At 46.1% G+C, this 24,550-nt stretch overlaps 1 protein-coding gene across 1 annotated transcript; it reads left to right on the top strand.

Moving 5' to 3' along the window:
* The first annotated feature begins 1,605 nt into the window (after positions 1–1,605).
* LOC131266309 (sodium/potassium-transporting ATPase subunit beta-2) lies at positions 1,606–23,928 on the top strand. The gene is made up of 7 exons (XM_058268765.1): positions 1,606–1,724; positions 4,340–4,778; positions 12,827–12,967; positions 13,045–13,167; positions 13,248–13,411; positions 13,486–13,759; positions 18,801–23,928. Exons 2-7 carry the CDS (start codon positions 4,649–4,651, stop codon positions 18,902–18,904), a joined length of 936 nt encoding a protein of 311 aa, XP_058124748.1. The 5' UTR covers positions 1,606–1,724; positions 4,340–4,648; the 3' UTR covers positions 18,905–23,928.
* Positions 23,929–24,550: the final 622 nt, after the last annotated feature.

Below are 24,550 nucleotides of genomic sequence, written 5' to 3'. Positions count from 1 at the left end.
TTTAAAAAACTGATTCGATTACTATCACTATTCGATAGTAATGTTCATATATGAATGCAGTTTTAATAACTGTCTTCGAAATTAAACCAACTAATAAGAATTGCCATGGTCACTCTTAAGACAATTTTAATTTTTGCCAATCAAGTTTTGGATTTTCTGTTTTCACTATTTAGATAATTTAGTTTTAAAACATTTTCAGTTACATTCATTTATCGGGACATTACGTTGATGTTCCTTGTGCCCCTCCATTTTCTTTTCCTTTCATTAGTTTCAGGATCCGTTGTCTGCTCAGCCGCGGTCGATATATATTTTTTGCCTTTTTTATCTATTCCTTTCCAATTTCCTGTTCATACCTTCGTTTCATTTCGCCCGCTCCCCAAGTTTCAAACCCGCCCGTCTCGATTGTAAGGTCCTCGAATGGGTTTCCGGATTTCGTTACTGGAAACCGTTGGATTTATCCACCGTCGAGCGGAGCGCTGGAGTAGGGCCAGGATTTGCTGGCAGGCCAAAGCAACGGGAGTGGTGCCCAACACCGTGCCGGTCTACCCATCCAGCACGTCAAACCCCGCCCGCCATCGCCGAGCAAGGCGCACGATGGTTATATAATTGCTGCATGATTGACGCAAGGTGTAGCTTGTTGAAAAATTGTTGAATATATGTTTTTCTGATTGCTTTCAGATGGTTTTGTTTGATTCATTCGATAGCGTGAGGATAAATTGGGAATTGATAGCCGTATCGACCAGGAAGAGGCTGGAACCGTACGGGAAAGCGGACACCAAAGGCCGTTCTATTCTCTGGCAGCGTTGGGCTGATTGGGAACGGTGGAGTTTTTTTTTTTGACCGCAGGAAGGCAGGTCGCTCGTCTGCCAGCGGGGAAACACTAATGGCGTAACAGCTGAGGTATGACGTAATGGATTGTTGTTGTCGTTGTACGCTCCCACCTCCATCACGCTGCCCAAAAGGATGAAGGAGGCCAATTTTCCCCTGAAACAACCCCACCGTGCAGGGGGCTCACGGCTCCTGGAGGGCAGGACCCGTGAGCGACCGTCGCCATCTTGCGAAGAGCAACTAGCATTTGGCGAGAGCAAAAGGGAAAAAAAGAAAGTTAGCAGCGATGGGGCGCCGAGGTGTCCGATTGGGGTGTGGTGAAATGGGAGTAGGGCACTGATGATTACACAATCACTGGCGTCGAGCTGGAGTGGGAGTTGGGAAAATTGGAGCATGGCCACAGCAGCCGGGAAGGCCGGGGTCCTTGCAAGGCGGACTGTCTTGGCGCAGCGAGAGCGCGCCTGCTGGAGTTTTGCTGGGAACACGCAGCTTGCCAATTTTCCCACAGTGCCCTTTTTTGTGTTTGCCCGCGCCCGCCGGAGAGCAGGGAATTTTCCGAGCGAAGGAACGCAAAACCAGAGGAGAGAGAGAGGATGAGAGAGAGAAAGAGAGAAAGTGGGCACTCTCGGGCGCTTTTCCCTCCCCGCGCCCACCGGAAGCGTGGTCCTTGAGCCACGGAGCGGACGGAAAAAAGGCCCACTTGCATAGAGTATTCGGTTCTATGTGGTCATAGTAAGAGGTGTTAGGTTCTGGTCCCGTGTCGGTCGGCCTGGTTGAGGAAAATTGGTGCTCCAGCAAGGGTTGCGAAAGTCGACGAAACGTCCGAAAAAGCAGGGCCGACGAAGCGCAGAAAATCCGCCAAGGATAAGCGTGCGTGCGAGATACAGAGAAAAGGGGTAATAACGCCAAAAGCGCAAGGTGTTCGTTATATTAAGTGGTTTTTCCAGAAACGTTGCCTTTGCCAATCGGTGCCATTACGCAGCCTAGTGTTCCCTTAGCATTCCGTCAGTGCCACAAAAAACGGTGGAAGAACAATAGTTGGTAACACGAAACAACCAATTCCTGGGTGGCGAAGGCATCGGTCAAACATTTTACGCAGCTATGACATAATGAGTGCAGACGGGCGAGCAGAGAAAAAAAAAGACTCGACGAAAGAATTATCGATCCAAGAATCCCTGCCTGTATCCTGTGGCAGTCTCACATGGTTACGTGGTGGAAGAGTGTCCGGAGGACACAACGGGGGGAGAGAAACTGTGGAATTGACAGGGTAACTACCAGTTACCCTTCAATCGGAAAAAAGCGCCGTTTGAAGCATTGAAAAGTATCCAATTTCTTTAATTTCGTTAGTTTCGTACCGTATAGTCGTTTTTCTTTCGTTACCAATTCGTGAAGGCTCCATTCCGTCTACCCCACAGTGAGCTGCATATTTACTCTCTCTCTCACACACACATACACACACCCAACCATAAGGGGATGTACTCGAACGTTCCTACAGGATGTCCTTGTGTCCCCACTGGCGTTACGGGCCGCCATCTCTGCAGAGCCGATCAAACGCATGCGCACTGGAGGATAGCGCGAAATCTTCGCCTCCCTCCATTTCCACCATCCCCACGGGCAGATTTTTCCCTTGTCAACTCTCTCTCTTTCTCCCATTTGTTCGCTCTTTCCTGATTTTTCTTCATCCCTCTTTGTTGCTTGCCTTTTTTAACACTCACAGGATGGGCATAACATCCCCAACATTTTTTTTTTCTGTGGTAACTCAGCGGAGCAGTTACTAGCAAACTTCGCGGGGAGAGTGAAAACTACGTCCCTCCGTGCATGGAATCTGGAACGGAACGGTATCGCGCCAGCATCGCTCTCGGAGTAGAAAACCGCGATACAGAGCGCGAGAGATCGCGAGGTTCGCGCGAGAATTCACTCCGTGCTAAGGGTTTCGAGGGTACAGGAAGAGAAGTAGGGTGGGGTGGGGGAGTAGGCGAAAAGAAGAAAACCGCACGAGAATCGTGGATAAATATCCAAGGCAGTTCGCGGTGTGGTGACTCGTTCTCAGAAGCGCGATAGGGACGGTTCCGAGCGCATCGTCGTCGCTTGTTGTGCAGCTGGTGTTGGTTTTCCGCACTGAAGAGTGAGCTGTCCGCTTCGGTACGTTTCTGAATTCTGGTGATTAGTAGGTCGTTCTCGAAAGGCAACAGCAGTTGGGAGGTTACGGCCCACTGAAAGTAGTAGGCAACTTTGCTGCAGTGAAACGAAAACTGTTAGAAAATTGTTTTAATCATAGCAGGCTTCGATTGGATTTGAAATGTCCGTTTTTGCAATTTATCGAAAGGGGGATAGTTTGAGTTAGGAGCGCAACTTAAAAGACACCGCTTAACGTAGTCGCAAGTCGGTAGTAATAGTTACGAAACAATGGTGGGAAAAGAAAATTCCATAGTGGTCGTAGTTCTTGTTGGAAAAAAAACACCCTCTCTGGAATCGATCTCTGCACTTCAGTGGTTTACTTGTAAAATTGATTTCGTGTGTGTATGTATGCCTGTGTGTGTTCGTTGGTGTGCTTGTGTGTGAGTGTGTGTGTGTGTGTGTGACTTAGTTCTTAAAAGTGGTCTGCACTGTGTCTCACTTTTGGCCCTGACGGGCGAACGTTTCTGAAACCGATAAAACTCCGATGTGACTGGCGTAGAAGCGTTTAAAAAACGAACCAGCTTGAAACCTTGCATTTTATGACTGAAAATGTGTCCTCCCTCCCTTGCTACCGCTCAGTATGTGTGCGAGTGTGCGTTAGTGTGCCGTGGGAGAGGTTTTTTCGCGTCAACCGAGAGACTGAGAGAACGGTATCCCCAAGGATACTGGGATCGGTGTAAGGATATGTTGGGGAGCGTTTAGAAGGCATGGTTAAGGATGCTTAGAGGAAGATAAAGCAGGGAGCGAAGCAGATTGGGTGAGCAAGTTGGCCGTTTGCGAGAGAGGAGAGAGGCAGAGGTTGCCCGTTAGCAAAAGAGTTGAGTAATTTTTGCCGCAAGCCGAGAGACGAAAGGACATCCGATGGTTCGATTTTCCACCGTGTTGTATCGAACGTCGGGAAAAATCGAGACACATTCTCCCATTCAGGTGTGAGATGGGAAAGGGGGTGTGGTGTGGGGGTAAAAGGCAAGGGCAAACAAGCCAAAGAAGACGTTGCGCTCGCGCACGCTGACTTCTCCCGAAAGGTGGTGGTTACATAAAAAAGACGGAGCCGCGGATCCACGGAGCTGAACTAATTCTTAGTAAACCGTTGCGGACTCGGTGTCGGATCGGAAAAATCCATCACTAAAACGGGCGCTTCCGTCATCGGGTCGCTGACGGTTTCGTCCTTCGGGGAAGGGTTCTTTCCGCCCTCACTTAGCGGTTCGATCGTTTCGGTGTTGTAACGCTTTTCCTTTTTTTTCTTGTCATTTCTTTTCCTCCTAATCTTCGACCACTTCCCGATCCGGCGTGTGTTGTAACGGGCCTGTTTCCTGCTGCCCATCACCACCAGTTGGATTAGCGAGTGCCGGGCGCTGGGAACGAGTTGTTGGGCCGTGCGTGGAGTGTAGCGGTGGTGTGAGTGTGTGTACGTGCGTGTATGCACGGAAGCGGAAGTGAATAGTTGCAAAGGTGTGCGTTCGTGCTCGAGTGTGTGGGTGCGTGTGCGGTCACTATCGATCGCCAGTAATAGCGACGGACGGAGTAGTTCGATCGTAACCAGGGGAAGCGGGAGTGTCCGCGTCCGAAAGCCCTACAACTCCACTGCCAACCAATCCCCGAGCACCGAGCGTGTTGAGCAACAGCAACAACAGCAGCAACCATGGCCGACAAAAAGGTAGCAGAACAGTACTATGCCCCGCCGCCCAAGCTGGGCAAATGGGAAGGATTTAGGACGTTCCTGTGGAACAGCGAAACCAGCCAATGCCTTGGCCGTACCGGATCTAGCTGGGGTAAGTAGACCGAGGGTTTAGAAGCTCCCAACCATCTACAGACACTCCACTGCCATCCATCTGCGCGGGACTTCGTCCGTTAGTACTCGGTTGGAGTTGTGGGCGCAGCCATGTTGGATTTCCAGTTTGACACTATTCCTCCATTATGACGTTATGGCGAATGGGGAGGGGTGAGGGGGAAATGAGGTGATCACTGGTCGAGGTGTTAGTTACCCGCACACTCACAGATCCAGATCCTGCCTCGCCGAACCATCCGATATAGTATAGCGCCACCAAGTGTCCTTCCCTGTTACTAAGAGTGGAAAAACTGTGCCTCTGAAGTTTTAGTTCGGCTGGAGCAAGGTTTGTATGTGTGTGTGCGCGTTTGCATTCGAGTGGGAGAGGAGAAAAATGTTGAGAGAGTGAGCAACTCTCTCCCATTTTTCACTCACCTGTTTTTCCGCGCTCGGACGGGCTGGTCGGAAAAGCTGGTTACATAAATTTTTACTTACACTCGCCTCATTGGTTTTGAGATTGTTGAACGACACCTAGAATTTTTATATTACTGCATTCACACCCGACACCAGATGCCGATTAGTGGGATTCTAGAGGACTTATCCCAAGATCCTATAAAATCCTAGTGTTCATCCTTCGAGGCTGATTGTTGGGTAACCAATCGAATCAATATACATTGAATCATGCATAGGCATGTGCTCATCGTTCTCCATTTGCTGGACATGGGTGTGATTGACAATTCATCCTTGACTTGGTTGATTACTGCTTGCGGGCCAGGACCATATGGACACGAACATAGGAGGTCACAGGTGCATGCTTACGTAATCGGGGAAGGCGTTTTCCTTTGCTTGTCTATCATGAATATCGTCTCGATAAAGTATGGTCAGAGTGAATAATACCTGAACTGAACAGGAAGAAGCTACTAATATCTTGAAGTACCTTCTAACAATCTAAGTGTCTTCTTAATGTCCTGAAGTACCTTTCTAGTTTAAACTGAACGTAAAACAAATAAGCTTAACATTCTCCTACGAAACATACTACCCCGACGTGAGCCATGCTTCGGTGCGGTGGTTATGTAACCGTCATCCACAACGAGACGAGCGGAACCAGACCTCCAGAGCCGCGCACATACACACAGCGAAAGGCGGCGGCGGCGTCGTCGATGACGGTTTCTGCTCCTGCCATAAGTGGGTATACACTCTCTCGTCTCCTCGGTTTCCTTCCGGCTCGTTTCGCCAGGGGAGGAAAATGGGGGTTAGCTGGCAAAGGGCGAACACACATAAAAAGTCCAACGGAGTGTTGGTAGTGCGGATATTTTCGTACAGACTTAAGAATTTGTCGTAATATGAGTTTTACCGATTTGCATTTAACTTTTTTCCCGTTTTACCATCAAACACCGCAACGCGGTACTGCGGGCAAAACGGCTCGGCAAAGGAGTTGAACGGGCGTTACATAAGCGTGTCTCGGAAATAATCGTTAGAAATGGAGTTCCGGTGTCCAAACACAACCGACGGGAGGGACACTATTGCATTTAATGTGCATTGACAATAACCCTATCATTTACTGATGATTACCTTTGGAGGTTCTAAATGAAGGTTCAAACTTAATTTGTTCTGGAATATGAATTGGACCTGGTTGTAGCCACAATGGGGAGCTACAAAAATGGGCCCAAGGCTCATTACTCAGGAATTAGCTCTTGACGTTACGTAACGGATGAGAAAACACGATGTACAATTTTTTTTTCAGAGGTGTCAATCTCACCTATAATACTCTCAGATGATTTAATGACATGTGTTACGGGAGCTAGCACAATCGTCGATTTCAAACTGGAACACAAAAAATCAAGTTCCGCTCTATAGCCTATGCGTCCAAAGTTCATCGAGGCAACTTTCCGTCATCGATCCGACAGACGACGCTCTTATGGCAATGGTTTGGAACGAATGGATATGATGCGATTTTCCTCCGCAAACATATTTGTTATTTAAATTGGAGTGAATTGAGCTTCAATGCTATGCTCTCTCGGCGTGGTGGTTCGTGTTGGTAGAGGCCGGAGAAACTAGCCGAGGCAGAGGGGCGACACACGGGACATAGCTGACATTCTTGATGGAATTCGATACTTGAAGCTTCTCGTGTGACAGTTATATTGAATTAATGACATATGTCATCACCATTATCAGTACTAGTACTGAGTTTTGGATTCCTCGCGGGCAAACATAGCAGACACATTCACGCACCAATCCCTGCGGATCGGATGGGCCGCGACTGTCGACCCTCCCCCCTTCCCAAGGGAAGGAAAGCCAGGGTACGAATTGAGTTACGAATATCCAATTAAGAAACGATCGATACTGTTGACTCCATGCATCATGCAAGCTCGTTAATCTTTCCACTCGCATGGAATATTCACCGCTTTTCCCACCCCTGGCGAGGAAAATCATTCAAAGGAACGCTCCAATTGCTAAATTTAATACTTCGTAAACTTCCACGCGGGGAAACGCGCTACCTTCAGACATAAACGACCCATTTCTTTGCTTCCTATGTCGGTCGAAGCCGAGGCAAGTTTGGTGCGCCTGCGCTTTACCCTATAAATAACCTTTGCCATGCTATGCTGGTGGTTGTCTCATGCCTCCGGTGTAGAATTCTGGATCTTGAGCGGAGGTACCAACAGGAAATGAGAAAAGAACCAAAAGTTCTAGTTCGAAAAGAGACCAGAATATTTCAATCATTCTATTTATTTCTCGACTTTTAGGATAGAAAAAGAGTGTTGTATGAGGGTCAGCGTCATTAACGTTAGTAGAAAAATTTAGCACCTGAAAGGAGTGGCAGAACTGTCCAGCCAACGATGGAGGTTGTGGACCGGTTTAGTGAACCGTGGGTGACTTTCCGACCCATCTGGGATTACCGATCGTCTGTTTATTTAACACCCCGTCCCCTCCTTTGCGCAAAAGTGAGGGTACAATTACACGCCATGTAGTTTGTTTTTCCGTAATGAACAAACGTTCAACCGGTCTGAAGCGGAGTCGGGACACACTTAGCTTGGCAACCATGAACTGGGTAGAACGTATCGGAGGTGGTGCATGGGGGTGGTGCACATCGTGTTCCGCAACAACGCGTTTTTCGTCAGACAGCGGCCTCAGCCTGAAACAGCGATACTCAATCGAGCAAACCTGCTGATGAAGGCAAAATCCCTACCGCGCCTAATGGCAGCGTGTGGAACCTGTTTGCTGCGGCTTACGGCCTTAGCCTTCGCCTGCTTTCTACAGAAACGTTAACTGATTCTACTCCACTCGCCGTTTGCCGAATGTATTTATCCATCCAGCTGGAGGAGAATAAAAAGCGCAAGGCAAATATAGACAACGCTCATGGAAGAAGAGACACCTCGTTCGGAACAGGTATTTTTTCGCCGAGCGCATTCGGATCCGGTGGGGATTTCGACACGATGACCTCGGGTTCGCACGTCCCGATGCACGTCACGTCGTTTCGTCGTCGGGAGCAGCGTTTCGGATGCTGGGCCATAAACAACTTCTCAAACGCACATGATCGGCGTCGGGCGTCCCCGGGTTTGTGTGAACGTCTGTGGCGGCCAAACAAAGTTATTAATAAATCGCCAGAAGTCCAGTGCGATGGGAGTCGAACGCCTGTGCCAAACTTATATGCCGATCGTGACCTATCGCTTTGGTGAGGGTGTCGGTTCCATTCGCGAGCCGTTGCTGCGCCATTAGCGTGGTGTAAGTTTGTCGTGGCTAAAATTAAATTTAATGCGCTCGTTAAAATGTCGCTCTAAGGGACACACGGCATTGGAAGTAGCGGATTGGTGACTTAGAGTTGGAATTGGATTTTATTCCATTCCCTGTTTAGGGTATTTGTATTTGTTGTCGAACAGCACATCTTAGGCGTCTTGAAATGGCTCTAATCTGACACCAGAACTTCGTGGCAGGAAGAGCATGTCTCGAGCGGACCATTGGAACTCCAATATTTTCGAGGAACTCGATCCGAATCGCTCCGTAGACTCTTTTTGCTGGATGTTGATAACCCTTGTACCAGAATTTGTTTTCGTAACTCAGCGTTTCTTCCTCCGATGCTTCTTGAGATGTAGACCCCGATTAAATTTCACCCCGAAGCGCTGAGTCTGAATTGCTCCGAAGAGGCCAAACGTCCGTTCTTCTTTCCTCTGTAGATATTTTAAACAAAGTGATTCAGGTTACTCTCGAGTAGTATACATGCTCGTGGAAGGATTGATTTCCCTCCCCCCTCTAACCATTTTATCAGAAGTATTTTGCTGACGCCTAGTTCTTGGGAAATGGAAGTAGGCTAGTCCTTGTCATGCTTGCCATGGCGTCGTTCGGTTCATGCGCACTCTCACCATACGAACGGCGTTGATATCGATGACGTTATCGAGATTCAGACTCTGTTTGTTCAGGCAAACAACATTGCCCCCGATGATGGGCCATTAGATGACATATAGCCCCCCCTCGAGGGGCCCTACCGCCCCATGAACAAACATTCTCTCTCCCCCTTCTTACTCAGGGGGGGATTCCATGGCGCTACTACTTCATAAACTTCGATAAGCCCGGTTGGCCCATTTCGGGTGGGGATTTTGTGGAGTGGTCGGGCATGGTTGAGTGGGCAATCGATGACTCGCAGCCGACCAGTGCTACTGATAAAAACGTGACGCCCCGGGGTAAGCAACCCCGCCCGAACGGGCTGGTCTGCAGGCCATGCGAACATGCGAACGCGAGTTAATGAATTCCAACGACAGGGCCTCATTCTTCATTCCATGCTCGGATCGGCGAACGTTTGGCTCGTCGCTCGAGACTGGTGGTTTCCTTTCCTTTTGCTCGTTGTGTTTGCTGTTTTATTTATCAGAAACTCATTGTCAGGCACACGATGGTGGGGCGCATGTATTGGGCGGGTGTTGTTCTTCTTCTGTCCGACTTTTTCTTCTTCCGATGCCGGGCGCGACCGCGAACTCGCTTGTTGCCATTTGTATTCCTTTCGAATATGTGTGTTCCCGCACGCGTGTTTGTATACATATACAACAAAAATACAGTCGCGGGGTCGATGCTGAAGAGGGTAAACATTAAAAAAGCTGAAGGGATGGTTTTGGTCGTTTTTTTTTTCTTGTTGGGTTCGCGACGCAACGGTTGAGAATACACAACCAGCGAACCGGATCCATACGTTAGCACATGTTGCGATTTTCTTCAGAGTGATATTTTTTTTTTTTGTTCAACCACGTGTCTTGAGTGTCATATTCGTGTAGATTTAAAAATAAAATATTTGCTCGTTCCAAGGACAAAACAAATTAGAGAAACATTCTAAACAAGTTGTTGGATGAACATTTAACAATCGAAATAAAATTGAACTAAACTCGTGGAAAATTGTTTTCGATAATTTCCCCGGTTCGCCGGTGCCTCACCGAACGGAACCCAACAGAGAAACGTGATTCGGTATCGATCGATATCAAACGGAAGGGCGTTGCGGCGCTGAATGTCGCGTGACTTATCGCGATCAATCGAACCAGTTTTAAAAGCGGAATTGGAACGACAGGGTACTTTGCAAAGAAATTGTGGTAGTTGTACTTCATGGCGTGTGTCCTACCGCTCGCGCCACTAGGAGAACCTCCACCATACGTGTAGTCGCTTATTCCGGCAAATAGACACCATTTGCCGCTTGGAGCTCGCGGGACATGCGTAACGGTGGCAACAATGCGAATGCGTACCTCCCCCTTCCGTGAATCGAAAAGAACCGTCGCAAACGAGGGTAGGCAATTGAGCGCCAGGGTTAGGCTCAATTAATTCCATGTCGAAACAATCAATAAGTATTAATTTCAATTGATCTCCGGGCGATACGCGGCGACATACTTGCGGAGCCACTTTTCAATAATCGATCGAGTTGGAGCCGCTCGATCGGCTCACTCTCGGTCTTAGTGGCGCGTATCCAATCTTGGAGCTGTGTGTGGTGGAAAAATTACAAATGTTCAGTTGAAAAGTCCGGGAACACATTGAAACCGGCAGTGGCAGTAGGGAGGACTTGGGGGATGTTTGCACGAACGGAACGATCCTGCTGAAAAAGGGTTATTAGCTTGACTGATGTGTGATTCCTAAGCTTGTAATTACGAGTCACTTTATTTTTTTATTCGATTCCAAGCGGGCAGAAAAGTAAATAACAATGTCGTCGGTAGACGGGTTTGTCAAAGAAATCCCCAAACGAGCTGCTGGAAAGCAGATAGCGTTTGTTGTTTGTTCGGGAATTACGACCCCATTCTGGGGATGTTTGTGTTTGCATTAATGTGTAAGCATTCGAATACGGTTGGGAAGAACCGACACAGAAAAAAAACCATGGCCACTTGGATACGGTTTGTAAGATTTACAGCCTCAGCTGGGTGTGAAACTAATCACTATCCGTTGGTCACGTGCGATCGAATGAATTTACCTCAGCAATGTCGCTAGTGCCGGTTGTAAAACGGTCCACTAAGCACCACGGCCTATGCATTGGCACGGACGTGATCATTTCCCGGCCCCGGGATTTCTCTGCCTTGCTCGTTAGAAGGGTTGATTTATGCAGTCACCCACCGCACAGTACTCTTTCGAGACATCGCGTGACCTTCCCGCGAACGGACTGACGCAGATTCCAGTTCACGGAATCCTCCGGCGGCCGGCCGACCTCGACAGTAAACCGACGGCGTAAATCTAACGAATACTGTCGTTAAACAGTGGACAAGTGCACCCTACAAGGGACGTCACCAGGGTGGAGAGTAGTTGGGGCGCGCAGTGCGTTAATTGGTGAATATAGTGATTGACGGTTGCGCCTTGTTAATGAAAGTTGAAACGTTTTTTGGCGGGAGACGGAAAGATAACATAGCGAGTTCGATAAGAAACTTTCTTGGATGCGTTGCAGGAAGTTTGTGACAAACCCAGCAGGAATGTGATATACTAGCCGTATATTCTATGCAATTAGAGTCTAACATCAAACTGGTAAATTCGTTTGAGAAAACCCATGACTTACAGCAGATACTCTACTGATTTATAGATGCCACTACCCACTACAGCGCTTTTTGTGTCCACAAATCGTTATCTGGTGGTGAATAATAGTAAGGAGGGATGAAAAGCGACATGATGTAAATTTTTGCGCCCCAGGAGGCTGGCAAAAGCGATGCCATTTCCCCTCTCCCTCTATTCAGCATTCTATTCAGCTGTTTGTTAATACACACTAACGTTGACACTATACATATACCCTTCGGCAGCTAAGGGATAGCTGAATAGGCTGGAAATGGCAGACCGTTGTATGGTCAATGTTTGCAAACACCAGCCTGCAGCTGTCAGCTATCCAATGTAGAACCAGTGGAAACTAGGAAGGTGAGACCCGGTGGAGGAATATGATGTCCCTGTCTTGGTATCGTCGAGGAAAAACCACTTGAAAAATTGTTAAGACGTTCTACGACGTTAAGCTGGCCTGCTCCTCTTGTGGATGACATCGGTGATGGATTCTGTTCATCCCTCGAATCCAATAATTGGTTGCCTAGAAAATGCAACTAAATGAAGATGCAGAACCCTATCCTTGTAAGGAAATTTCGTTTACTCTCCATCAATACACGTTTTTCCACCGGTTCCGGCCTCTAATTTGTCTTCATACACGTACGACATCCTTGTAACGATTAGCTGCAAACTCGTTATGTTGCCACATCTTCCCTTCTCATGCAATCCATCGCCGCAAAAACGTGATGGATAGGATGTTCTCATGCTTGTCTGGTGATGGCACGCAACTCGCAACATCTGTTGCTGTGGCCACGGTGGAAGAGAAGTGTTATTAATAGAACGACGATGGCGCCGATGCTTGGTGGGCATGAGTAAGCAGGGTAAAGATGCCAATCGGGAAACGGGTTGGCCATTTCATAACCTTGCACCACGGAACGCGGTCCCTTACAAGTCGCGCCGAGCAGTTGGATGAAGATACACATGCGTCATTCGGGAACGGGGAAAATGTCATCACTAATGAAGTGTTCATTAATCATGCCTCCGTGCGGTGCGCTTGCCCCGTGATGCTACGTCTATTTGCAGCAAAGATCCTGTTCTTCTATGTGTGCTTCTATGCCGCCCTGGTCGGGTTCTTCGCCGCGATGCTGGCTGTCTTCTGGCAGACGCTGGACATGCAGATGCCTAAATTTCAGCTGGACAGTTCGTTGATCGGCTCGAATCCAGGTAGGATTGTCAACTGGTCAAACTTGGGGTGGGTCGATGGTGCACGCCGGTATTAAATTGTGCAATCTGTTTTCCAGGATTGGGCTTCCGACCGACGCCACCGGAATACGGCAACGTGGAGAGCACGTTAATCTGGTACAAAGCGTCCGATAATGGCAACGTCGGAATCTGGACCAAGCTGATCGACGAGTACTTGAAGCGTAAGTTTGCATGGTTTCGCGTTCGTTCCCGGACTGGCAAATATACTCACTTTCGGACCATTCTTTTGCGCTCCATACAGCTTACTCGCAGCCGGAGGATAATCGTGTGGATTGCTCGTTCAAAAATCCACCACCGGAGGGCAAGGTGTGCAAAGTTCCTTTGGACGAACTGGGCCGATGCACGAAGGAAAACCAGTACAGCTTCAAGGCGAAGAAACCGTGCATATTCTTGAAGCTGAACAAGGTAACCGAGTAAAGCGTGTTTCGCCAAAGGCTTCCCATCCAATTGCTGAACGCTTCCTTACGGAATCCTTTCAGATCTTCAACTGGGTACCGGATGTGTACAATACCTCCACCAACCTGCCGGAAAAAATGCCCCAAGACCTCAAGGAGCACATCAAGGCCAAGGAGGTTAGTAAGGAAACCGACATGGTATGGGTTTCCTGCGGTGGCGAAAATCCTGCCGACAATGAGCACATCGGTGCAATCCAGTACTACCCGCGGCGTGGATTCCCTGCTTACTACTTCCCGTACAAGAACATCGATGGATATCTGCCGCCCGTGGTAGCGGTCTATTTCGAAGAACCAAAGAGTAAGTATATCCAGTACTTAAGACTATGATTACGAGAAAATGCAAAACGATGCAAATATTTGTTTTTAAAATTATTTTATTCATCGATGAATCGGTTACATACAGTTTAGAGAGATTTGTAAAAGAAAAATCTACGTGCCCGGCCGTAGACATTGACTGCTTCCCATCCACTTTGGCCGGATTGGGCAGTAAAGATCGTTGAAAACAAATTATATGGAGTTGGTTTCGGTTTCGTTTGAAAATTAAATGACGGAAGGTTTATTGACGGAGATCGTTTGGTGGTACTTTGAAACGAACTGGCAGTAGTAAATAGATTGCTGGTATTTTCGAGATCATTACTGCCCGTGCTTGGCGATGAACGAGGTGATGAAGTTGCCACTGACTGCGAAGAAGCAAACGTGAAAGTAGGTCTAGTTGGGACAGATGTTTGAACAGTAGGGGTAGGTCTGGTTGCTGGAGTTGTTGTAGACGAATGTGTGCTCGTTGTGTGAACACTAGTAGAGGTAGTAGATGACGAAGTAGAAGAAGTTGTTGAAGGGAAAAATGTGACAGTTGGCCTAGACGACGCAGACGACGTCATCGACGTGGAACCGGTAATCATTGTACTAGTTGATGTTGAGCGTATAGAGGTTGATACAGTAGGAGAAGTTGTGGCAGGCGTTGTTGGGGAAGTTGTGGGCAGTTCAGTTGACAACGATGTATGAGATGTAGAAGAAACTGTTGTGGAAGGCATGGGTGTACTACTAGTACTAGCAGAAGAGGCAGTTGAAGACTGTGTGGACGATGTACTCTCAGTTGTAGAAGAAGTAGTCGAGGATAGAGTTGGCATTGTCGATTGTGTGACTGTAGTTCCCTCAATCGTAGTAGGTGCTGTCGACGTGCTCGTTGATGAAGTAGTTGTAGAAGACACAGTAGATGATGGAGTGGAAGCTGTACTCTCCATAGTAGAAGAAGTAGCGATGGATGATGTTGATGACGTCAATGTAGAGGAGATACTATCTCCAGGAGTTGAGGAAGACGCAGCAGATGATTGTGAAGGTGTTGTAATTTCAATCGTCGAAGAAGCAGATAAGGACGATGTTGGTAATATCACCGTGGACGAGCTACTATCAGCAGGAGTTGAAGAAGACATAGTAGGCGATTGTGTGGATTGTGTGCTGTCGATCGTAGAAGAAGTAGTTGAGGTTGATGATGGTGTCGTCGATTGCGAGGATGTTGTGCTCTCAATAGTTGAAGAAGCAGTTGAGGATGTTGTTGGTGGCGTAACCATGGACGGGGTACTATTAGGCAAAGATGTAGAAGAAACAGTAGATGATTGAGTAGATGTTGTACTTTCGATCGTAGAGGAAGCTGTTGACGTGCTCGTTGACGAAGTAGTTGTTGAAGACACAGTAGATGATGGAGTGGAAGGTGTACTCTCAATAGTAGAGAAAGTAGCGATGGATGATATTGGTGATGTCTGCGTAGAAGAGCTACTATCCGCAGGAGTTGAAGAAGACACAGTAGACGATTGGGTGGATGTTGTGCCCTCAATCGTAGAAGAAGCAGATGAGGCTGATGTTGGTGACGTAACCGTAGACGAGGTACTATCAGGCAAAGATGTAGAAGACACAGTAGCTGATTGAGTAGATGTTGTACTCTCTATCGTAGAGGAAGCTGTTGACGTGCTTGTTGACGAAGTAGTTGTAGAAGACACAGTAGATGATGGAGTGGAAGCTGTACTCTCCATCGTAGAAGAAATAGTTGAGACTGATGTTGGTAACGTAACCGTGGACGAGATACTATCAGGCAAAGATGTAGAAGACACAGTAGCTGATTGAGTAGATGTTGTACTCTCTATCGTAGAGGAAGCTGTTGACGTGCTTGTTGACGAAGTAGTTGTAGAAGACACAGTAGATGATGGAGTGGAAGCTGTACTCTCCATCGTAGAAGAAGTAGTTGAGACTGATGTTGGTAACGTAACCGTGGACGAGGTACTATCAGGCAAAGATATAGAAGACAAAGTCGATGATTGAGTATATGTTGTACTCTCAATCGTAGAGGAATCTGTCGACGTGCTCGTTGACGAAGTAGTTGCAGAAGACACAGTAGATGATGGAGTGGAAGGTGTACTCTCAATAGTAGAGAAAGTAGCGATGGATGATATTGGTGATGTCTGCGTAGAAGAGCTACTATCCGCAGGAGTTGAAGAAGACACAGGAGACGATTGGGTGGATGTTGTGCCCTCAATCGTAGAGGAAGCAGATGAGGCTGATGTTGGTGACGTAACCGTAGACGAGGTACTATCAGGCAAAGATATAGAAGACACAGTCGATGCTTCAGTAGATGCTGTACTCTCTATCGTAGAGGAAGCTGTTAACGTGCTTGTTGGCGAAGTATTATCAGCAGTAGACGCTGTAGAAGACACAGTAGATGATGGAGTGGAAGCTGTACTCTCAATCGTAGAAGAAGTAGCGAGGGATGATGTTGCTGACGTTAGTGTAGAGGTGATACTAATTCCAGGAGTTGAAGTAGATACAGTAGGCGGTTGTGTGGATGTTGTACCTTCAATCGTAGAAGAAGGAGATGAGGCTGATGTTGGTGTCGTCGATTGTATGGATGTTGTACTCTCCATAGTTGAAGAAGCAGTTGAGGATGTTGTTGGTGACGTAACCGTGGACGGGGTACTATTAGGCAAAGATATAGAAGACACAGTAGATGATTGAGTAGATGATGTACTCTCTATCGTAGAGGAAGCTGTTGACGTGCTTGTTGGCGAAGTATTATCAGCAGTAGACGCTGTAGAAGACACAGTAGATGATGGAGTGGAAGCTGTACTCTCAATCATAGAAGAAGTAGCGATTGATGATATTGGTGACGTCAGTGTAGAGGAGGTATCATCTACAGGAGTTAAAGAAGACATAGTAGGCGATTGTGTGGATGTTGTGCTCTCAATCGTAGAAGAAGGAGATGAGGCTGATGTTGGTGTCGTCGATTGTATGGATGTTGTACTCTCCTTAGTTGAAGAAGTAGTTGAGGATGTTGTTGGTGACGTAACCGTGGACGGGGTACTATCAGGCAAAGATGTAGAAGGCACAATCGATGATTGAGTAAGTGTTGTACTCTCGATCGTAGAGGAAGTAGTTGAAGAAGATGTTGGCGTTGTCGTCGTGGACGAAGCGCTAGCTGAATTCGTTGTAGAAACAGCAGTAGATGATTGAGTAGATGTTGTACTCTCAATTGTAGCAGAAACTGTAGAGGTGCTCATAGGCGAGGTATTATCTCCAGGAGTTACAGAAGACACTGTAGAGGAAGGAGTGGAACCTATATTGTCATTCGTAGAAGAAGTAGTTGGTGCTGATGTTGGTGATGTCTTTGTAGAAGAGCTACTATCAGCAGAAGTTGAAGAAGACGCAGTAGACGGTTGTGAAGGAGTTGAACTTTCTATAGGAGCAGTTGACGAGGAAGCAGTTGAGGATGTTGTAGGTGTCGTCACCGCAGACGAGGTACTAACAGCAGGAGATGTAGAGGAGACAGTAGACGATTGTATGGATGATGTACTCTCAATCGTAGAAGAAGCAGTTGATGATGAGATTGGTAAAGTCACTGTCGATGAGGTACTTGCTGCAGTTGTATCAGAGGACGCAGTAAACGATTGTAAGGGCGTTGTGCTCTTGATCGTGGAAGAAGCTGTTGAAGTTGTTGTTGATGAGGTTGTAGCAGAAGTTGTAGAAGAAACAGAGGACGATTGTGAAGGAGTTGTACTCTCTGTCAGAGTAGTTGACAAGGAACTAGCAGTAGCCGTTGTAGAAAACAAAGTAGATGCTTGCGTGGACGTTGTACTTTCAATTGTAGAGGATGCAGTCGAGGTACTAGCAGTAGACGATGTAGAAGACACAGTAGATGAATGTGAGGATGTTGTACTTTCAATCGTAGAAGAAGAAGACGAGCTACTAAGCGCGGGTGATGTAGAGAATACAGTAGTTGTAGGGATATGCATCGATGTTGAAGCTGTCGTCCATGGCGTTGTATGTGTTGAGTGGGTTGACAGTGACGTTGATTTCGTTGACGAAAGCACCGTGCTACTCGGCGTAGAACCAGGTATCGTTGACGATGAAGTTGTCACCATATTTGCGCTTGGCACACATTTTATTACGACTTCTACATTGCTTCCGATAATGAAAGATCTTTTAAGATCTTTTATCTCTACCGTCACAAACAGTCGGCCGATTCCACCGCGAACCAGATTCACTGCCAATTCATTATTGTACCGGTGGGGAGGTGATTCGACTCGAATATACTGTATGGGGTTTGGTAAAGACTGGAAGGAAGACAACTTATGTTCAAATGCTCAGCAGTGAGGATTCGTTAGCACTATACTTACATTTTCAAATGTGAACGAAACAGGATTGCGCAGTCCTTTGAGGATACGTTTTTTGTAGCAAATGTCCAACAACACATCGGGCGATCCGAACGTTATCACATTGGCCGTCGCGCCCCACAAAGACACGGACAGTAACAGCACAAACGAAATGGGATGCATTCCTATAACCATTGCACTTTCGGCGCACTCTACTAACTGAGCCCATGCGAGGTCGAGATGCGCCGGTAACATCTTCAAGATTTCGGAAACAAACATAAACCGGTTTTGGCATTAATTTTAGTTTGGTGTAAAGAAAGTGTTTTGTTCTTTGCTTTTTGCAACGGACACCGTTATACGGCGCCGCCAACCAGAAGAACGTTTCAATAAAACCGGTTTCCACCTGGGTTGCAATTATTTATACCGTTGCATAAACTGAATTCCATGAATTACGGCCTTTTACTTTTCAGGATCGCTTTGCACAGGTTCAAGGTTTACAATTATGTTCCAGCCGTGTTGCAAGATGATCTTGAACGGCGTTTTGGGTTTCCTTAACTTTTTTTTTATCGCTTCCATGTTGCGAAAAGGATCTTCGCGATCATAGTTGTGACTTTAAATATGAATAATAAGCAGTGTTTTGTCATCTTCGAGAAAAATATGTACTGTAACTAATTGTTTCCTCCTTTCTTGATTTCTTTACAGCTGGTGTTCTCATCAACATCGAGTGCCGAGCCTGGGCCCGCAACATCCACTACGATCGAGCTGAGCGAAGAGGGTCCGTTCACTTCGAGCTGATGATCGATTAAATCGTTGGCTAGGAGTTGCCATTTTAAAAACCGTTTTCCGGTGCGTAAAACGTGTTATCATCGTTAAAGGCGGGTGGTGAGCGAAGAGAACGAAAGAACATCAGGCAGGCAGAAGCGAAAGGGGGGAGGGCAGGGGTAGAGTACGGTTAAACACAAGCAAAACAACATAACAAGAGTGGATGGAAAAACGGGGCACCATTGATTCGAGGTTCGAATAAGTTGGCGCGCCCGTTTAGGCGTTAAAGGTGGACAGGCAGATCATCATGCTGTTGTGCGCAAACATTTAGTGCACCGAAAACAGACAGCCAGCAGTAGTTGGTAGGCGTACCGACATTAGATGGTACCGGCTAAACGCAAGAAAGGAGCAAGCAGAAGGTTTAAAAAAAATAAACAAACGAGGAACAAAATAGCGAAAGCAGCTGCTCGCAAGTGATCCACGCCGAAGCAAGGCGCGGAAAAAATCAACAGCATATAAACACACATTGTAGTAGGAGTAAGGCGTAATGTTTGAATCATTTGGCTAGGCATTTTATACTTTTTCCGTACCGTCAGCGATTGGTTGGGAAAGATTGTTGTATGATTTTGTTATTGCAATAGTATACACATTACTAACCACGACACAAAAAAAAAAAGAATAAAGGAAGTAAAAACGCAAAACCAGAGGCAAGTGTAAGACCATCGTTAGTACTGTAGGTCACGAGCTGTACAGCTAAATGGCAACCTGGACACGTTCTGTTCGCCCGCCGAAGAATCCCCCCGGGGGTTAGATGGGGCGCTCGGGTGCGTTCTTTTTTTTTCTAGGGTCAACCGCTAGGTATATCTAGGTACCGCTACTCTACGTATAACTTCACCTACTAATAGCATAGTATGATCTCTGGCAAGAAACGCTGAACCGCTGGCAGAAAGTAAAGAAGAGTGGCTAATAAAGAAGAAAAACACAAGAAAACATAGCATGAATACGATGGCGAAAGGATGTTTCCAAGGGTTCCCGTTTCCCGACGCTATCGATTCGAGTCACTGTCGATTCGCTGCTTCAGCCCGGAATAGTCTGCAAATTGTAGCGCTAGTGTGTGGCAGTGTTGATCATTGAGCAAATCCCCCGTACACGAAGGCCTCAACACCGTCGTTACGGTGGATATCGTATCACATTCATGTTTTCTTCGTTACGATTCGTTGCGCGGACGCGGTGGTTGGCTGGTTCGTCGTTACCTTCATACCGGTTAAGCTAACTTGTGCAGCAATTGTACGATGCATTAGCCTACCGTGAAGACGCAGAAATAAGAAGAAGAATAAAGAATAAAAAAAAACAGATCAAACAAACAATTAAATTCACTTTGATGGGTAAACAAAACCACGCGCTATCGATATTAGAAGAGCCCGCAAGCCGTAGCCGTAGAGTAAATGGCGAGTGCAGAAGAGTGTGCTGAAAACAGCAGAACATTGTTCAACAGAGCACACGCCCATTGCCCATTGTTTGTGAGTGTTTGTGTGTGCCGTGTTCACACACAAACAGTTCTTCTGCGCGAGACCAGCATGCAAACAAGCAACATAAAATTAAAACAAGTAATAAACCTAAGCAAAGTAAAACCGTAGCGATGATGAATACCGTAGTAAAACCGAAGTGAGAAAAGAGAAAATAAAACAATATGCAACACATGAAAGCAAACAAACAGCAAACAGAAGAATAATTAAACAACTTTAAGAGGGCCTCTTTCTATTCTTACCACTCACTGCCCATGAATAAGTTAAAAAAAGATGCAACACATTAAATTAATAAAAAAAAACACACACACACACACAAAAGAAGACAAAATCATGCAAACAGGCAGTCACGTAAACGATAACCACACATAAACAGACACACAAAAACACACGGAAATCAGCATAAATGTAAGCGCGGCTTGCCGAAGCGAAGGGAGGTTTGTAGAGAAGTTAATGGTAGTAGATAAAATAAAGAGATGAAAAACAAAACGCAAACTATTCAGCAAACACAAGATAAATAAAATCCCAAAATCCCATACAGAAAATGAAGCAACACAAACCATGTTATAAATAAAAGTGTATAACTATGATCCGGACGTTGCGGCCCGGTGTTGGGGGTGGGTGAAATTTCACTTATTGTATAAACAATGGAAGCAAAGAAATGCAACCGAAGCAGAAAACAAACAGCAAGAACACCGCAAAACAATACCAAGCGGCAGCGGGAGGTAAAAGAAGGAAGTGAATTAAACTGTAAAATCATAGAACTCTAACTACTACTAGCGAAGAAAGATCCAGCCGTGTGGGGGTTGCGTTGTAGAGGACAAAACAATAAATCCACTTTGAAAGGAAACAGTGGAAACACATACAAACAAATACACATACACACACATATGTAACGCTTCATCATTCACCGATTGGATGGTGAAGGTGTCCGTTTCCAAATGCGTTCGTTGGTGGAATTGGCCGGTGTGTTATCGTGGGTGGGTTGGTTGATGCTGATTTGAGCGAACGTTGTTGATGATGTTTATTATTGTGAAGCCTCGTGGATGGGCCGGCAGAGGCACATGTTGTGCGTTGTAGCGAAAATTCGATGTTGGCAAAATAGGGAAAGTCCTGGCAAGTTCTGGCCCGGTGCCTGTTTTGTTGCAACTCACCAGTTTGTTTCTCATCTTCAATCTCTGCCCAGCTAATACGAGGGACACGTTTTGTTCTCTTTACTGGATAAACCACCGGTTTCTGGAAACGGTACACAGAACCCTGGTGGAAGCTATGTTGTGTGGCTTGAAGCATAAAACTTGCACGTATAAACCGATGAACCTTTCACGCAGTTGGCACTGGTAGGAGTAGAGCCAACATTGCAACTCAAGATTGTTGATTGGAATGCTTAAAGGGCACCAGCGCTTTTCGGCACGCAATTGTTTGGCAGTGATCGTATAGTAGGTCGCATCGTAGGTCGTCTACTTGGGGGTTTCTTTTATAATCCACAAATTGTATTCTTGACAGTTCAATAAAAAGAAAAACCTGCCTAGAACGTAACCAATCGGAAAGTGTGTCTGTGAAGTTGAGATAATTCACTCACTCGTCGCTCCAGCATCAGTAGTACGGCGTGCGCCCTGTGTTCAGTGTCTAGCCCGAATGGGGTATTTTGAAGCGTTCGAACTTACCGTAAGCATGTAGCGTATTAATGAAATAAATGCACCCTCTGAAACTGTCGGTCTCTGTTGAACGAACGAAAGAAACACTCGCCCGCAGGCCGGACAGAGGGCTGGACGGGTCGAGGTACTTATTTAACGTGCGTAAGCATACCGCCACCCACATATGACCCACGGAGACACACACACGCACCCCCTCCCCGGTAACCCACCAGCGTAAGGTGCATGGTGCATAAGATGCGTTTTGGAGAGGCAACGGTGAACGTTGGGCAAGTGGCGTACAATAGCGTAATATACCTTTTTGGAGCTTAGGGCATCTGTAGGAATTACGAGTTATAAGTATTTTTTTAAGGTATAAACTATTAACAAAGAAAATTCGAACGATCGGGAAGCAGCGTGGAAACACACACCTACACACACACACACAAACAAAGACAACACACAGCCACATCCCCACGAGGCAGGCGAAGTTCCCTTTGGCGGCCGGGTTAGGTAGATCACTATTATTATCCCCGCATGGTGCGGCAGGACCCTCGAAAACCACCACGGCAGCGTGGGTTAAGCTTAAAGAATTATTTATTGATAGGATAGAGTTTATCAGCTCGTACCTTGTTAAGTTTTTCCCCCCATTCTTGTGTGGCATAAATTGTATTGCTGTTTCGCTCGTGTCGTCATCATCGTTGTCGTCGTCGTTCGTGATTCGATTTTTCGCGACACGCATACGTAGGCATGGTTTTTTTTTTTTTAATTTTGTTACATCGGTGTGACTAGGAACCCCTTTTCGGTTCCTTGTCCCTTTTTGTTGGAGCTTTAATGGTTTGATGCACTCCTCCAAGCCGTTCTGTTTCTTCCCGTGTCTCCCGCCGAGCATGGGACCGGAAAGTTAAAGAGATCCTTCCGATTCTGTTCGGAGGTTGCCGTCGAAGTAGGCAAGGGACAGGACCGCAGGTGCTGACGGTGCTGCGTGTGGCGGAGGAAGGGTGTAGCAGAGAAAGGATTAAAAGAATTGCAATGCAAAAACCCTAAAACAGAATATAGCGCTAAATTTTAATTACAACTTAACGTTACAAATGGTAAACCGACGCAGGAGTAAATAGGAATCTCTAGCTTAGTGGAAGAGAGACAGAGAGATGCTGAAACAGAAAAAAAATCTATTGTTAGTCGAGAATATTTACTAGGATACCGATGAGTTGATGGCATAAGAAATACACACAAACATCCTACAAAACAAATAAACACAGCTACACGCAAACATACCGACACAGATGATCATGAATGAAAAATCCTTCTAGTTATTAAAGAAAAAAACATGTCGTTGAATAAAAAACTTAAGTAACAAGTAAACAACAAAAAACCACACCCACACAAACACAAACCATTGGATAAAACAACACATAAACACCGTAAAAAGAAACACTCCACCAGCTCAGTGCGCTAAACGCTCCACGTTTGACTCACGCAATAGCCACACACGCCCATACATACACACCACCACACACAATCACACAGCAAGTACACTCTAGTTTAAATACCTGTCGCAGGGTAGTGTCGCTTTTCGAGATCTGAAAGATGTGAAACCAATCACGCAAAACGAGCAGACATGTTTTGCAACAAGTAACAAAAGAAAAAACAACAGAAGCACAGAAAACAAAGAAAAAACCAACAAACAAGTAACAAAGCAAACACCCAAAATACAACATTACTTAATACTATAAACTATAAAAACAAACAAAAAGCCCAATAAATGCAAAAGAAAATTAGAAATTCGAAGAAAGATGAACAAATAATAAAAACAAACAAAAAGAAAAAAAAACACACACACACACACACGAAACGAAAATCCAAACGCTTTCAGCGAGAGGCGTTTGTGCTGCAGCTTTTAGTTTCTAACACACGCGAGCGTAAGAACACCGTAATTTCACGGCAGAACAAGGAAACAGCGGCATAAGATCTACATGAGACAGAGACCACCCACCACATTACACAAGATGAAATCGAAAAGAAGAAGAAGAATAGATTACAAATAAAAAAAAGGAATGAAACCAACAAAAATAAAAATTGAGAAGACAAGATAAATTTTTCCGTTAGAAAGCAACAACGCAAACGAGATCTAGATTGATTGGAATGGGCTCGCACGCATATTGTGGTTCAGGAATTCGGCAAACCCCGTAAGGCAGGCACGACCTATATAAGCTAATATATAGACACACACGTGGGAATGGCAGAGTGGACGGTGGAAATCATCAGACAGCTCGGAAGGCGGCCGGAGGGAAGTGGCGCGGTAGCGTGGCGGTAGGGGAAGTTGAAGTGGAATGTAAAGCTATTAAATCTTTTTAATAAACCAATTATTGAAATAAAGAAGAAAAGTCCGTAGAGACACAATCTCTGGATTACTTGTTTGAATTATTCTGTCGGAAGGGAAAGAGTGAATTTTTCATCTATTGTGATTACATATTGTGTATTACATAATTGTTTGGTGAAGAAGTAAAGGTTGCTGCAATTTTTTTTTCTT

Source organism: Anopheles coustani, chromosome 2 (genome assembly GCF_943734705.1).
Source record: "Anopheles coustani chromosome 2, idAnoCousDA_361_x.2, whole genome shotgun sequence".
NCBI lineage: Eukaryota > Metazoa > Arthropoda > Insecta > Diptera > Culicidae > Anopheles > Anopheles coustani.
This window is presented reverse-complemented; position numbering and strand designations above follow the sequence as displayed.

What these genes read in the sequence shown, in the direction of transcription:
- LOC131266309 (XM_058268765.1), top strand. Translation starts at nt 4,649, where the DNA reads ATGGCCGACAAAAAGGTAGCAGAACAGTACTATGCCCCGCCGCCCAAG. An exon ending in GTTGATCGGCTCGAATCCAG is followed by an intron (nt 12,968 to 13,044) that starts GTAGGATTGTCA and finishes TCTGTTTTCCAG; the next exon opens with GATTGGGCTTCCGACCGACG. An exon ending in CTATTTCGAAGAACCAAAGA is followed by an intron (nt 13,760 to 18,800) that starts GTAAGTATATCC and finishes ATTTCTTTACAG; the next exon opens with CTGGTGTTCTCATCAACATC.